The following is a 16,294-nucleotide window of genomic DNA, read 5'->3' as shown; positions in this document are numbered from 1 at the left end:
AAATTAACTAGGTCGTGTATCAACCCTAACCCTATCAATGCAGAGACTTTGCGTTTTGAGTGGTATACAAATGTGTCAAATAAACTAACTAGCTAAATGTGTATAAGTTTATGTATGGGAAAAATAAGAGAGTTCTAAATCAAGAAGCTATTGTGGCACCTTGGGAAAGACCTGCCCTCCTTTGCAAGAGACAAGAGGGAAGAAGCCTCCTAAACGTAGTGCTGTCCATCCACAGTTTTTATAAATACCTGTATCAAGAATAATGAGGGGTGTGGTTTTTGGTTTTTTAAATGGCCGTCTACTGACTGCATTTTAGTCATTTTAAATCAATGAATGATTAGCAATTATTTGCAGCCTTAGGAACACCAAAGCCTGAGATATCCTCAGACCAGTGCTGCACAGCTTTGGCCCTCCTGCAGATGTTGGCCTAGAGCGTCCATAATCCATGACTTCTGGGTACTATGGCTAGGGAATATGGGAGTTGTCATTAAAAAAAAACAACAGCTGGTGGACTGAAGTTGTGCACCCCTGGGTTAGCCTATCAAGCATAAAATGTCCATACATTTAGGCTGTACTCCTAGACATGTACCCATGAGTAAGCCCTACCGAACACAAGTAAGTAATTTCTAGGTGAAGATGCACAGATTGGCACGGTTAGAGATACAACAAGAGACAGATGATGATAATGAGAGGTCAGATGGGGTAGTCATCTGTAGAAAGATGAACTATGAAACAAAAGACATCCCTACAGAAGGAGAAGAGCAGACAGCAGTACACCCGCCATTGTGTGGGAGTGTATTGGAGTGGGAGAGGCAGGGAGGAAAGCAGACCATGTTGGACCATGAGATGGACAGCGGGGACAAGACTGAGGACCAATACCCAAGCAACATTTCTCTGCTCTGAGTACAAACCTGAAATACACACCCTGCCCCTGCCCCCTGATCAGAACCCTAACTGGCTTATTTCAGCTTCCTTTGTTTAAGCTTCTCTCATTTCCACTTGATTTAGATTGATAACGAACATGATTGACAGTGTGGCGTGCATGTACTTGAATTATCCAGACATGCATGGACAGCAGGCCTCTGGGTTTGCTGTCTCCTGGCCCTGGCATCTGGGGCCACCTTCTTCTGTGTGTACTGGCCATCTGCAGACCAGAGACCTTTCTCATTCACTTCAGATGTTCTGGGGCCTGTTAATCCTTTCTGCAGCAATGGCACCCTCCCACCGGAGACTTCCATGTCCCTGATTATTCTGCAGTGCTCTTCTTTGCCACCTGATGCTGTGGCTTCATCTTGCCAATGCACAGAATATGCCAGCAAAGGGATCCCAGGACTTGAGTGAAAATATCACATACACAAACCCACACACCCAGTTTGTGGCCACATTCTCATCACAAGCATGATCCACACACAAGCCACACTGAGCCTTCCCTTCTGGGAATGAAACAACTGCAGCCTGGGCCTTCCTGAAGTCGGCCAGTTCCCCAGCGCCATGCTTGGCCTGGCTGAGAAGAAGAAGCCTCTTGATGCAGCAAATAAAAGAGGGCAGGAACCACCACTCCCTCAATGAATTACAATCAGGGCAAGGCTGGATCCTCCGATTGGCAGAGGACATAAGCAGAAATCCAAAAGCCACATTCTAATAACACCTTTATTAGGACCAACCAAAGTGACCCAAAGAAAAATGACAATACAGTTTAATATAAAATAAATCCTCCTCCTCCTCCTCCTCCTCATCATCAGCAGCTTTCCAATTTTTTCTGATGTACCAACATGGCTGCCTGCGATATTTAGGAATTCAGTCCCCCTGTCTCTGCATAGCTGCGAAGCGTGGGGGTCTTCCTCTCCTTCCCGGCACCAGCCGCCCCATCCCTGGCCTCTTTGCTGGGAAGAAAGAGGCCTGCAAGCCCATCTCTCTCCTCCCCTTGCAGCCTGAGCAGGTGCCCCCAGGACCACCTTTGGGAAGCCTCTCGCCCACCTCCCCTCCTTGCTTGCTCCGGTTGAGGGCGAAGGCTCAGCCGGCCAGCACAACTGCCCCGGGTAGAGCTCAGACTGAGTGCCCCCCCCCGCAGGGTTGTAGCTATAACTGAGCAAAGGGGTTCAAAGCACCCGCCCCCCCAGCTCCACCCCTCCCTATTTTCTTCCTGCCCGTCTCCCCTAGCTATGCCCCTGTCACCTGGCCAGCACCTGCCTGGCCAACAAGAGCCGCTCTTGGGCCAGCTGACCTTCCCATCCGTTTTGTACCCGAGATGCTACTTTGGAGGGGGGAGTAAAATGCAAAGCCCTTTTGCGGCGCAAACTTTCAAAACCAGCCAGCCGACTCCCCCCCAGCTCTTGTTTTCCGCATGGGGTGGAGAACTGATCGCCCAAACTCTGGTTCATCAGCCCACTCAGCCAGCGCCCCCAGCCAGCCCCCAGCCCCTTCTTCCCGTCCGCACGGCCGCGTAACACGCTGCCGGTCAAAGCCGCGAGGGAGGAATTGGGGAGCAACCCAGTTGGGGCGCGCGGGGCGGGGGAAAGTGCTTGGGGGCAGACTGCCCATGAAGAGCCCCTTGGATCGACCGAGGCAAACTGGGCCGTCTGGCTCGCAGTGCCCTTCGAGGGGAGAGTTCAGTGGCGATTTCACCGAAGCGGCTTGCATGCCATTGATCCGGGGGGAATCCAGATTCCAAGAGCAAGCCAACGGACAAAGTGAGGAAGCTGCTGCTGCTGCTGCTCTTGCCCCCACGTCTGACACCGTCCTCGCATGGACAGGATCTGTGAACCCGAAGCCGGTTTAAGGCCCGCGGTAAGGGCGCCCGGCAGGGGCGTAGCTAGGCGAAAGGGGACACTGCTAGCTTAGCGCCCCCCCCCCGGCAGGCGCAGCCGCTGGGACTGAGGGAGAGTATGAAGAAGATAGGGACGGGTGCAGATTGGGGGCCCCGCAGGTTCTTTGAACCCATCCTCTGAATTACAGGTATGCCCCTGAGCGCTGCTGGCGGTCCGAACAAGCAGCAAGGTTGGGGGGAAAACACTGGCTTCCGTTGGAAATGCTGTGGGGCGGCAGGGAGGGCTGCCTCCAAGTAAAGGCGGGTGGAGAGAGGGGTGTGTGTGTGTGTGTGTGTGTGTGTGTGATTCAAGTTTGTCAAACGAACGGAGACCTTTAACTGTAGGTCTCCTGAAAAGGAACGAATGTCCGGGAAACATCCAGGACTTAAAAAACGCGTTAGGGTTTGAATCGGAACCTTTCAGACCACTCTTTTGCAGAAAAAGGAGAACAGAGACCCTGATCAAGGCAGACCTACGCAAAGATGACAGCAACATTCCTCTGTTATTTTGAGCGTGAAGAAAGGGCGCTTCCCCCCGCTGAATGCGAGACGGCTGCCTGGAACCCCCAAAGAGAGATTTGGGAGCGAAGACGGGTACCAGCCACCGTGAGTCCTTCGAGCGGAGTAAAATGAAGGAAAGCATTAGGGTCCACGAGACGAGGGATGGACGGCTCCTCCGTCCTCTCTGTAGGGAACAAGGGCCTTGGGCCAGGCTGCTTTTCTGGGCTTCCTCCGCGCTTTCTTCCCTCAAGACCCTCCATGTGTTCAAGGGTGCAAATGCAAAAAGAAAGGGATCGGGTCCCGAGTCCGGAGAGGGACGTGTTGGCGGGAGGACCAGCCCCCGCGTTGGTCGAGGAAAAGCTTCTTTTTCGAGTGCCCACAGCCGTGCGGGATCATTTTCGCCTCTCTTGGGCATTTGCATGCTTGACATTCGGAGTGGGGAGGTCGGATCCTCTGAGGAAAACGGGAGAGGGGAGTTATTGCCACGCCCACGCCACGGCTCTCAGTTGCGGGTGGCGGGGCGGCGGGGAGGATGCCGGCAGTCGCGGATCCCGGCGCGCGCGCACGGAGTCGCTCCTAATTTCGGGCAACTCTGGACTTGAGCTCTGGGCTGCACTTCCTCGGGAGTCCTGTCCATGCAGCCAAGTGGGACTTGCCAGTGAGTAAAGACGGGCAGGAGCCGAGGGGCTTTCGGCGCTCGGGTTAATGCCGGGGCTTTCGGCGGGTCAGCAGTCAGGCCAAACGGAAAATGCCAAACTCCAGAATTTTCTGGGCCAAAAACACGCGGACGCCTCTGACACAGCAGCGGGAGGAGGAGGAGTTGGGGGAGCCCCTCATTCTGGGGGATCCGGAAGTGCAGCGGAGAGTCGCCGCCCTTAGCCAATTCAGTTTCCCTGCGAGAAATCAGCGGGCACCGCCGTACTGACGCGCAGCACATCGCGGGATTCCTCGCATTGATGCACTCGTGTGGATTCTTCCTACTGATGCGTTGCAAATCGCGGGAATCGCGGGGGGGGGGGGAATCGACGACCACCCACCCAGTGTGGGCCCCACCTGCACCGAAATTCAAAGGTAACCTGAGGCCGAAGCAGGGGCCGATCAGCAAGTCTCGCAGGGGTTGGCAGGCCATGGGCGCCGAGCGAGGGCCGGGTGGGTCGATTTCCACAAGCAGAAGTCATAGGCACGATGGCCCAGACAAGAGTAAAGCTGCCGAGAATATTGCATCACTGCTGATATCTAACAAATAACACAACATCATCATCATCATCAATATTATTTCTTGTTTGCACAGTCAAACAAGTGTTATTGACTGGTTTGTTTTATCCAGACATCGAGTCTATTATTATTATTATTATTATTATTATTATTATTATTATTATTAATAATAATAATAATTTGCTTACTGTTGATGCATAAGCCAAAAAGAAGAAAAATGTCCCTTCTTTTTGCATTCCGGAAACGTTACATTCTCACGAATGCACGGAGTAATTCAGAGAAACTTTTTTGGGGGGGGGGGTCTCGTCTTTCTTGGAGTGAAAAGAAAAGTAGAGGAAGGCCGAGATATTGACTAATGGAGATCTCAGGTCTCCACTCTCTCCTTGCCCGCTCGCTCCCCGCTTGCGGGAACCGGATTTCATAGGTGGTCATAATTAAGCTGAAATATTGATTTGGTCTCACGTTGTTGACCAGGATCAATAGACCCGACCCTCCGCTAGCAAATACTTGCTCCTTCCTTTCCGTTTTGAATCCCCAAATAGCGGGATTGAAATATAATAGACAGCTTGGAAAAAGATTCCCGCTCTGGAAAGAGTGCCAGACAGATTGTCCCGCTAGGCGCGCGCGCACACACTCCGCAGATTTTCGGCCAAATCTGGGAAATTCGATTAAGGCGGAAAGAGCGATCCGGGCACAGCTTTTCCTGGGCTTCCAGGTTTAGCTGACACGTTCGAGGAGGAGCCGCTATTTCAGTCGACTCCCCCTCATCCCAGGGGTGGAAAAGGGCAGGAGTCGCGTAGACGTTGCCCCCGCATATGCGTTAGAGACAGGAAAGGGCGCAGGAGGGTGGCCTTCTTGAACGGCGGCCGATCTCTGCGTCCCTCCCAAGCCCACCTCGTGCAGGGTTAGGGTTGGGGCCGGCAGCGGAGAGCCGAGCCAGCGCCCCTTTGCCGCCCACGGCACACCAAAGAGCATTGCCGCCGCCGCCGCCGCGAAGGTGGAACAGCGGCTGCAGGAGGAGGCGAGGCCGACCTTGGAGCTGCTGCCGCCGGGCGCCCTCTTCTCGAAGGCAGCTGGGGCGGCTGAGGGGCGCCTGCGGTCCCACCACGGCGGCGCTCGCCGGAGGGCCTCGCTTGTGTCCTTGGCCACCTCCTGGCCGCGGCTCTCTCGGGACCAGAGCGCGGTCCGCGCAGGCCCGCGCCGTCTATGGGGAGCAGCCAAGAGGCCGTTTCTCAGCTGGCCAGCCGCGGGCAGCAGGCACTTGGGCCGCCAGAAGCTGGCTCCAGTCCGCGCTCCGGCCCGTGCCCAGCAGGGCGTCGCTCCCGACGGCTGGCCTGCGGCCGGAACTCCACGTTCCCCGTGGCCGCCTTCTCCCCCAGCGCGGCCCAGGTGTCTGAGCAGCGGGGCTGCCGGGGGCACCAGCCGGGCCGGCCGCCGGTGCTCCTGGCCTCTCCAGTCCCTCCAGCGCCACGCACTGACCTGCCTGCCCCTTGCCCGGCGGGAGAGCTTACCTGAGCGGATGGAGTTGTGAGGCATGGCTGGCCCGGCGTGGCGCTGTGTGTGGCGAAGCAGGGGCGGCTTCCGAAGGTGCCCAGAGCCCCCGGAGCTCTGCCTTTCCTTGGGGCGGCTTCTAAGCCCTCAAGTGTGGTGGCTGCGGGAGAACAAGAAAGTCGCCTAGCAAAGGGCTGGCTGGCTGGTGGCAGACCCCTGGCGCGTGAGCTTCGCAGGCCGCTGGGAACGGGAAGGGGCGCCTGCCAGGAGCCGGGCAGCTGCTCGGATCGGGGCCTGGCCGGGACCTGAGCGCAGGAGCCGGCGGTCGGTGTGGCAGCGAGGCCGGCAGAGGCGCCTTCCCCCTCAAGGCCCTTCCTGCAGTGCCCGGATTCGCGAGGGTCGTCCCTGCAAGGCCGCGTCCCTCCCGCCCCAGCCGCCCCCCTCCCAGGGGCCCAGACCAGAGGCCTTTACCTTCTGGGCTCTGTCCGTAGCCCGCGCCAGCCCTTCGCCAGGCAGGCAGAAGCCGATGCAGGTGCTCTTCTTGGGTGGCTTCGGAAGTTTTGCGCCCAGCTAGAGAGGCAGGGCAGGGTGGTTTTTATCCCGTGCAGCCCCCTCGAAGCGCTGTCTGGTAAAACTCAGAGGCACTGGATTGGCTGCCTGGGGTTTTGTGGGGGGGGGGCCTAGCGGGAGGGGGGTCATGGCTGAGTGCCTTTAAGAGTTAAAAAAGAATGGCTCCGGAGAGGCTCTTCCGTTAAGCAGGCAGGAGGGAAGGGCCACTCCACGAAGGGCTTCTCCTGACTGATGCTTGGCCAGCCTGCAGCTGCTCTGGCGAGCTCGCCCCAGCCCGTGCATGCACCCATCGAAGGCAGGCGGCAGCACACAAGCCCACGGCCTGTGCTGCCAGCCTGCTTCTGGAGGGCCGCCTGAGCCTGCCCGGAGTCCTCTCGGCCTGCTGGACATCCCCACCGGAGTAAGGAAGGGGCGCAACTTGGGGCTGGGGCGGCGAGGCGGGAACTCCCGCTCTCTGGGCCAAGAGCGGCGCCTCTTCCTTCGGGGGCTCTCTTCTGCTGAGCAGGCCAGCGCAGCCGCTCCCCAGGGGCTGTTGCTGGGGTCTCCTCCTCCCTCCCAGGTGTTTCTTTTCAAAGGGTGAGCCCTTTGGGGGCAGAACCACGCTGAGAACTTGGAAAGAATTGAAATGTGGTGATGATAAGAATAAAATGGCTTGTGCAGCAGACGCCCTCCACGGAGCAGCAGAGAGAGGCCCTTTTCGGCGGCTTCTCTGTGCATTTGTGTGGGTGCCCAGCGCCCATGATGTGCACATGATCGCTTGTTTGCCTTTTTGATCTGTCGGCCTTCAGATGCGTCGCTGTTTATCTGGCTGGGGCTGCCCATCTCCCTGTGGTCCTGGCTCTGCAAGGTGAGCAATGGAAAGCGTCTCCCTGGACTGGCCAGGGAAGCATGAAAGCAGGAGTCTGAAGAGCTGTGGCCTGCCCTGGGGATACCTTTGGCCCAACTCAGGCACCTGGCCCAGCAGCATCTCCGGAAGAGAAGGCAGCTCCGGAAGGGCTGTTGTTGCTCCATCAGAGTCTGCAGACAGAACAACCTTCAGAAAATGCAGGTGCCCTCCCCAGGAGCTGACAGTGAGGAGAGGTAAGACAAGGGGTTGCCTGGAAGGAGGCACCTTTGGTTTGAAACCTTGTAATGCTTCCTCTCCAAGCTCACGTCCCAATAAATAAGCACACTTTTGAAAAACAAAAGCCACAATGCTAAAAACAGAGCAGCAAATAACAATTCCTGAGCCAAACACTTTCATAAATAAACCAGATCCAAAGCCCAAGCAAGGAAGAACAGTCAGGGGCCCCTCAGGTTTCACCACCGCCACCGCCACCCTTCACAGGCAGACCCAGAGCAGCTGCTGTGGTGCCGGTCCTACTCTTCATGGTCACTGTTTCCCCCTCAGAGGAGATCCAAGGAGACCCCAGATCTGCAGTGCCCCTGTGGGGGAAGGGGGCCTCTAAGGTCTCAGATCCTTGAAGGGCTTGAGGTCCAGGCCGGTTGCTGCAAAGCCTGTGGAAGGTCCTCGCCTCCAGCCTCCTTCAGGAAGTGAGCCAATTGTCTTCAAGGGACAACCCCTACCAAAAAAAGTAGCACATCTGAGTAGTCACCCCTCAAGAGGATCAAAACAGGAGCCAGCCTGGAAAGGTTCCGCCAGAAAAGAGCAGGACCCGAGCTACTCAGGCAGCTGGTCCAAGGCTCCCCCCCCACTTCCCATGAGGCCTCAGGCAGGGCTGTTCTTAGAGAGCCCTGGCAGGGGGCGGGGCCCCCAGGGTCAATCAGCCAGGGTGGGGGGGGACATTCCAGTTAATTCTAATGGGGGTTAAAAGAGCGGCTCCAGGACAGTCACCCTGCTTGCCATGCCCGAAGGACAGCCCTGCCCTCAGGCGCTGCCTCTCTCTGGGTGGGCCATTCCCAACACCCCCACAGACCTCTCCAGGTCTTGAGCCTCCACTTCTGTCTCGCTTGGATTCTGCTACAGTCTGCTAAAATCCCATGCATTTGACCACTGCATCAGTTTAGAATGGAAGCTGCTCCTCCTGAACTGCTGGTTTGGTTAATGCAATAAATATAGAATTTAAACCATGTGTGTGTGTGTGGGTGGGGGGGGTGTTATCAGCATAATAATGCAGTCACACATACACCTGCGTCATTGTAGTTGGGGGCTTCTTACATCCATGTTCTGGGTGGGAGGCATAAGGAGTGAAAAGACAGAAGAGGTGAGAGTCCTTGAAGGAAGCAGAATAGTATCCATGAGTGGCTGAGGACTTCCAGAGGTTGCCTGAAAGATGTGCAACCATCTCCTGATAGTGGTTTCTGTTTTATTTTTAATACAAAGGACACAGGGATGGGAGGCTGCAGATTTGACTCTAGTTGGGGTGCGGATGGGGCTGTTTGCGTAATGCTTTCCTTTGTGGACATTTCCCTGATGAATTCCAAAGTAGCCTTGCCAGCCGCGGGGGTGGGGAAGGGGGATATGTCCCCCACACATAAATGGGCAAGTAGCTCTAGGAAGCCAATTCTGATGGCTAAAATCAAGCTGGACCAAGAGGCACTTCTTACAGTGCAGCTACTGTGTAGTGCAGCTGGACTTCAGCCCAGAGGAGTTACTGACCAGCGGCGGTCGCAGGGTTAGGGTCTCGTGTTTCATTCTCAGTTGTGAGCCCCTTTGGAGCAGGGAATCGTCTTTTCATTCTGTTTGTTATGCAAGCTGCTTTGAAAACTGTTTTGTTGAAGAGTAGTATATAATTTGTCCTAAAATAAATAATAATAAATAAAACTGCCAACCTCATAAAAAGATTAAATATATTGTTCAGATCTGCAACTTTCTGGGTCTGTTTTTCCATAGGGAGCAAGTGGGGGTTAAGAATGACAGAAAAAGCCAAAGAATTCTGACTAATCAGATGGATTGGGCTCTTGTTGATAGGTGGAGGTGTCACCAAGGAGGTGCAGGAAACCTGAGCTCATAATCCAAACCTTGCTTCCTTGTTTTTTGTTACCTGCTAACAGACATGCACATGTGGCACAGCTGGCCTATGGGTACATCTGGGCTGCTGCACACACACACACACACACACACACACACACACACACACACACGTAGAAAGAGCAGCACCAGTGTGGTCCACCAGCCCCACATGCTGCTGCCATAAGTCTTCAGGAAATGCCAAGAGTGAAAACTGTCGCCACCTACTGATATGAATAACTGTTGCCAGTGGGTCTGTGAATATCTGCGGCAGCACAATTGTAGGAAAAAAAGGAAAGGTTGTGCTGTCCAGTCGGTGTCAGCTCCTGGAGACCACAGAGCCATGTGGTTTTCTCGGTAGAATACAGGAGGGGTTTACCATTGCCATCTCCCACACAGTATGAGATGATGCCAACATCTTTGGCAAGACCTTCCTTTTGCTCCTATGCAAATAATATATCACACACTCCCCCTGCATGCAACCACTTCACACACACACACACACACACACACACATGCTTGAGCACATTATCCCTGACTCAGAAACATTTTAATATTGATGCCACAATCATCTCAGATATTCACACAGCATCAAGGATACTTCTGTCTTTCTTATTTGCTCCCACCCCCCACCCCCAGCTCACAGAGATAAATTATTGTAGCATTTTCGGGCTGGATTGCACCTGGCAGGGGGTCTTCAAGCCCAACCGCCTGCTCAGTACAGAGAAGTGGAATAGCAGCCCACCAGATGGCCATCCAGCCTCTGCCTGAAACCTCCAGTGGAGAGCCCACCTTGACATGAGGCAGGCAGTTCCACTGTCAAACAGCTCCTCCTGTCAGGAAATTCCTCCCAGTGTCTATTATCCTGAATTTGCTTCCTTGTAACTTCAGACTGTTGATTCTAGTCCCACCCTCAGGAGGAGCAACAAATGCACTGCTCCTTCTGCGTGGCAGCCTGTCAGAGAGTTGAAGACCGCTCTCCTAGCTTTGTTAGTCTTCCCTTCACCAGGTGCAACAGACCCAACGCCTTCAGTGGTTCCTCACCGGACTTGCTTCCCAGACTCCATAACCATCTTGGGTGTCCTCCTTTGAACCCGTTCCAGCTTAGGAGTGTCTCTTTTAAAGTGAGGGGCCCAGAACCGGACTGAGGATTCCAAGTGAAGTCTGACCAATGCCGAATAGAGTGGGTCCATTACTTTTTGTGACCTGGAAACTTTGTTTTTGTTAATGCAGCTTAGGATTACATGAGCTTTTAAAGGGGCTGCACCACTTTGCTTGCTCATGTTAAACTGGTTGTCCAGAAAGTCATCGAGGTCCCTTTCACGTGGATTGCTGCCAGGCTGGATCTTCCCGCAGCCTGTACCACTTTGGCATTCAAGCCTCTCCAGACTAGACTGAATCTTAATTCTGTCTCTGGAAGTGTCAGCTTCCGCACCTCAGTGCAGCAAAACTGGATAAGCATTCCCTCCCAGTCATTTGTGAAAATGTTGAACAGCACAAGGTCTAGAGCAGAGCCCTGTGGCAGCCTACTGGATATGTCCCTTCAGGTTGATGTGGAGTTGTTAATATAGTTGTTGTTCAGCCAGGTGTGAATCCACCTAACAGTAGTATCAGCTAGTCCACATTTTACTATCTTGTTAACAATAATGTCATAGGAGACTTTGTCAAATGCTTTGCTGAAATCAAGATACATGATGTCCACAACAGTGTGGTTGCAGATGTATCTGGATGGTTCTTTGGCTATCTCCTGGGCAGCATTAATGTTTTCACAGTAGAAGTCCGCATGCAATGGGTTTGAGCTGATGAATTATATTCTATGACTCAGCAACATCAAGTCTTCATTAACCATTATGTGCCATTTACATTCTAGGTCTCAAATGGCTTAAAGGTCACCATCTTCTAAAGTACAAAGTCTTCGACTGATTCCAAGCTACTTTTGCTGATGGGTCCAGGAAAGGCAGGTGAGCTGGTGGGGCGGGCAGTTCTCCGCCACTGACTGAGCAGGTCCAGCTGTCAATCAATGTGGGCTGAGTGTACCACAACCACCCCAGCATCCAGCTGTTGGGACCATTCCAAATTTGTTTCCCTTTCTTTCTAACAAGAAACCTCACTCACAAATTGACTTATTTATAGCATCTGTATCTCATCTGTTTTCCTAAAGGAACTTAAGACATTAAGGCAGCCTGTACTCCCCTCCACCTCCAGATTCTTCTCAATTCCTTAAGAACAGCCCTGCTGGATCAGGCCCAAGAAGGCCCATCTAGTCCAGCATCCTGTCTCACAAAGTGGCCCACGGATGATGCCGCTGGAAGCCTAGGCAGGAGCTGAGGGCCTGCCCTATCATCTCCTGCTGTTACTCCCCTGCAACTGGTACTCAGAGGCATCCTGCCTCTGAGGCTGGAGGTGGCCTGTAGCCCTCAGACTAAACCCCTCTTAAAGCCATCCAAACTAGTAGCCAACACCACATCTTGTGGCAGTTGCTGAATGATGGCTCCATGGGGAGGGGGTGGGTGGCAAAAAGGGATGACAATATGTCTAGAAAGCCAGTGAAGCTGGTCTCCAACCGGCTGGTGGTGCCAAGGAATTTGCCTTCTTGGTGTCATAAAATGGACAAGATGGCTGGCAGAGGCTGAAAGCCTTGGGCTGGGGAGAAAGAGAGCAGGAGCTCTGCCCCAGTGGCAGTGCCTAAGACATTTGCAGCAGATTCACAGTGATGGGTATGGGGAACGCAGACTCCGGATATGAGGAATGATGCTTATGGGGAATGCATCGCAGAGTCACGGACATGGATACCGTTTGATATTAAGAGTTGCAAAACTCTGCTGTGACAAAGCGGTTATGCAGGATGCATTGGCTGTGTGTGTGTGTGTGTGTGTGTGTGTGTGTGTGTGTGTGTGTGTGCCTAGAAAGGGTGTTTGTGCCGCTGCTGAATCTGCCCATCAGGAGCCTGACCAAAGAAGCCACTCCCCAGCAGGTCTGCAAACCAATGCTATAAACCAACCTGCTCTACTTTGGCCCTCCTGCTGATGTTGGCCTACAACTTGCATAATCCCTGGCTATTGGCCACTGTGGCTTGGGATTTTGGGAGTTGTAGTCCAAAAGCAGCTGGGGGGCCCAAGTTGAGCTTGAGCAGGCCTGCTATTAACCAATGGGCAGGAACCTCTCCTTTCCAGAGCTACCCACCACAAGGTAGTTCAAAACAACCTTTTATTTACATACACGACAGCAAGATTTTCAGTGGGGAGGGGTGATGGCTCAGTGGTAGAACCCCTTCTTTGTATGCAGATGGACTCAGGTTCAATCCTTAGATGAATCCCATCTCCCCTGAGAGCCTGGAGTCCCAGCCAGGTCTGACAATAAGACAACTTGGTATATTCAGTGCTGCCTCTAAATCTGCTGCCAATGTCAAACAAATGTTCATTGCCAGTCATTCAGTCAGCTTTCAGGGCCCCTTTGGCAAGCATCTTTGGCCCTCTGGGGCAAAGTGGCTTGAACTTGCCACTTTGTGGGCCCACCCACACCACTCACAAGCCTCCTCAGGTCGACCAACTGAAAAGCAGCCATGGTGAAGTCCCCTGGTCAGGCAAGGGCTGTTTTAGCCTTCTCCATGGGCACCACTTTCCTGATCAAGATCTCCCCCAAATTGCTATTTCCCCACTATTACTTATTATTATTAATAATAATTTGATTTCTATATTGCCCTTCCAAAAATGGCCCAGGGCAGTTTACACAGAGAAATAATCAATAAATCAGATGGATCCCTGTCCCCAAAGGGCTCACAATCTAAAAGAAACATAAGGTAGACACCAGCAACAGTCATTGGAGGTCCTGTGCTGGGGGTGGAGAGGGCCATTTACTCTCCACCTGCTCAATAAAGAGAATCGCCACGTTAAAAGGTGCCTCTTTGCCAAGTTAACAGGGCACTAGGGAAACCATACAGGTATAATTGGGGAACCTTTCCGTTTTCTCCTGTGAGACTAGTAGCAGGTTTGTGTGTGGGGATTTATAGTGGGAAAATGGTGTTGGGGCAAAGTGTTAAACCCCACCACCACTGCCCACTCCTAGGGTCCTGGCTCTAATCCAGTTCAGGCCTTCTGTGAAACAACAGAGAAAAAACAGGACGATACCAACAGAGATCTTCCGTGTCTCATGCAGGTCGCTGCCAGCAGCTAAACACAGGAGATCAGATTGCACAGAATGCTGAGACAGTAGCTAAGCAGATGAAATAGTCTTCCTTCACAAAGGAAAATCATTCTGTACATGCCCAGGACACCTACTCTCAGATGGCCAAACAAACAACAGCTGGCAGCTCTAAGAGCTACGATATTCTCAATACCTGGACAAGATCGGGACATTCATTCTTATGAACATTTCATCTCTACAACTGGAATGAGAGTTCTGCTGTCCTTGATGCTGACATTTCTTCTGGGAAGCAGGAAAAAGTGTTTGCTTTAATGAACACTCATTTGCAACTGCCCATTGCTTAAAACTGAGACTAAGCCACGATAGAAGGCACACAGAAAGAGCCTGGTGGCAGTGCTAAAGCCATCCCACATCCCTGAGGCCAAGCTTGCAGTGCGGCCCCTTTTAGTACAGCCCCTTTGAGGATACCTGCTTTTGCAAGCATTGCTCTCAAGAGACAGAACAGGTTGTTTGCAAGTCACTTTCTGGATGTGCAAATCCTGACATCCAACTTCAGAGATGCAATGTTCATTTCGCACGTGCTCAGATGCAATCATGCCCTTGCAGCTACTTCAGATACTGCAGCATTTGAATGGGTTTGGAGACAAAGACCTGCATCATCTGCATTCTGAGTGAGCACAAATCTGTTTGCTGATTAGAATGAGGCAGAAAAAGAGAGGAAGACCACTTTCCTGGCAGCAGCCATTCAAAATACGGGCAGAAGAGGAGGCCTGTTGGGACTTGTTAGCCTCTGACTGAACAATTGCCACTGTGACAAGGTGCCTCTGCCGCCCCCTGCAGAGCCAGACAGAAGGCCAAACTGGCTCTTGGGAGGCCCAGGCCAGCAGCCAGCAACACCCAGGAGGCTCCCAGAGCAGAGCCTGGCAGGACAGGGAGGGAGCCTGTTGGCAACCTAGGCTCCTGGAGATGGGTGGGAGTGGAAGGGGCACCTGTTGGGATCCCTTGCAAGTGAGCGCAGTTGCAGGAAGAAGAGAGGGAAGGGAGCCCCTGGAGGGCACCATGACTATAAGGGCCCTGCCGAGAGAGCTTTTGCCATTTCAGTTTTGATATCAAATCTTTGGAAAGGAGAGGAACTGTTGGTCTTTTGTAGTCAGTCTTTTGAAAACTTAATTTTCTTTCTTCTTAAAATCAGGAGTCTGAGACAGGTGGGAGAAATGCAATCTCGTTTTCTCTCTCTCACCCACGTAACTTGAGAGCGGGCAGGTGCTGAGCATTTAACAAAAGCCAAGCTGCAATAAACTCAATTAAGAAAGAAGAAGATCACTGCTTGTGAGGTTGACGGGAAGGGGGCAAACTCTCCGATCTCCTTTACAAACCATGATAATAAAATCACCCTCAATGCCTATAAATGCCTCTGTTATTGCATTTTAATAAAAATTATGAGTGGTGCCTGGAGTTTGTGTGTGTGTGCTTTAAATGGGCATGAAGTGTTTTGAAATGTAAGCCAAGACATAGCTGGGCTGATCAATAGTGATTTAAACACACACACACACACACACACACACACACGAGTGCTATGGAGCTTTTAGTGCAAAGTGCTCTGTGCTTCTGCCACCAGCTCTGAAAGATCACCCACTAGCCCTTCCCTTTTTTCAGTGGGGAACAGTGTTTGGGAGCTGATGGCTTGCCCAGAATTCACAGGTGAACGAGGATGTCAGTTCTGCCCTCTTGGACCTCTGCCCCGCTCAGCTGGTGCCAGAGCTCCACAGGGTGGCAACGGGCCACCACCTGAGCAATCAACATGGAGTGCCAAAATGTTTGGGATTGGGGCTACGACTGCCTTGTATCCACCTCAGGCTTCCTTGGAAACCCTTGCAGACAGGGTGGAGGGAGCAGCATCAAGAGGCCAGAGAGTGCCAGAAATCATGGGGGGAAGCCGGAGCTCTGTGCCCTCCCAAGCCATCAGTAAAGCCAGCCCCGGCCTGCCTTCACATCCCGTGATGCCCTCGGAGCCTGGGAATGAGGAGGGAGGCACAAGGCTCAGCTGAGGAGGGCAGGATTTAATTCTATGCATCATTAAGTAGTCCTCTCACTACAGTGTCCCCCTATACATCATCCATGCTGAGTACCCCGCACACTGACATTACATTAGTGCCTGGAAATGAATTTCCTCTTTTATAGGGAAATTGAGAATCCACCAAGAAGAAAGAAGGGAAGGGGGAAAAACTTAAAAACCAATTATTGGAGCATTTATGAGTCTCACTGCTCTCCCCCCCGCCCCCACATCTCTCTGCCTGGATGCAAAGGAGCGTTTTATAGTTAATAGATTAAGAAAAGAAAGAAACGTTGATAGATTAGGAATTAGTGCAGTCTTTGCTACCTATTCCAGCCCTCACCCCCTCCCACACAGGCGCTTACTGCTTACTGCTCCCAGCGGTTTGCATACATACATAGGTCAGACCTGATCCAGATGAGATGGCAGGTTTTGCCTCATTCAGCTAGAAAGCATGAAATGCAGAAGGGACAGAGACAGGCAGACACAACACAGACACACACGCACAACTCACAAGGAAAGCTCCAGTCTAAGCATTTCCCTGTTGAGAAGCAAAATCTGTTTT

At 52.8% G+C, this 16,294-nt stretch overlaps 1 protein-coding gene across 1 annotated transcript in view; it reads right to left on the bottom strand.

Annotated features, from left to right (window-relative positions):
• Window positions 1-6,569, bottom strand: part of PAX8 (paired box 8) — a 35,709-nt gene extending 29,140 nt beyond the window's left edge. Inside the window, exons 1-2 of the mRNA XM_053269367.1 lie at window positions 6,485-6,569; window positions 6,034-6,173 (exon numbers count right to left, since the gene is read on the bottom strand). Of these exons, the coding sequence (XP_053125342.1) occupies window positions 6,034-6,058 (25 nt within the window). The 5' untranslated portion in view covers window positions 6,059-6,173; window positions 6,485-6,569. The remainder of the gene's footprint in view (window positions 1-6,033; window positions 6,174-6,484) is intronic.
• Between the last annotated feature and the right edge of the window lie 9,725 nt (window positions 6,570-16,294).

Source organism: Hemicordylus capensis, chromosome 8 (assembly GCF_027244095.1).
Source record: "Hemicordylus capensis ecotype Gifberg chromosome 8, rHemCap1.1.pri, whole genome shotgun sequence".
Classification (NCBI taxonomy): Eukaryota; Metazoa; Chordata; class Lepidosauria; order Squamata; family Cordylidae; genus Hemicordylus; species Hemicordylus capensis.
This window is presented reverse-complemented; position numbering and strand designations above follow the sequence as displayed.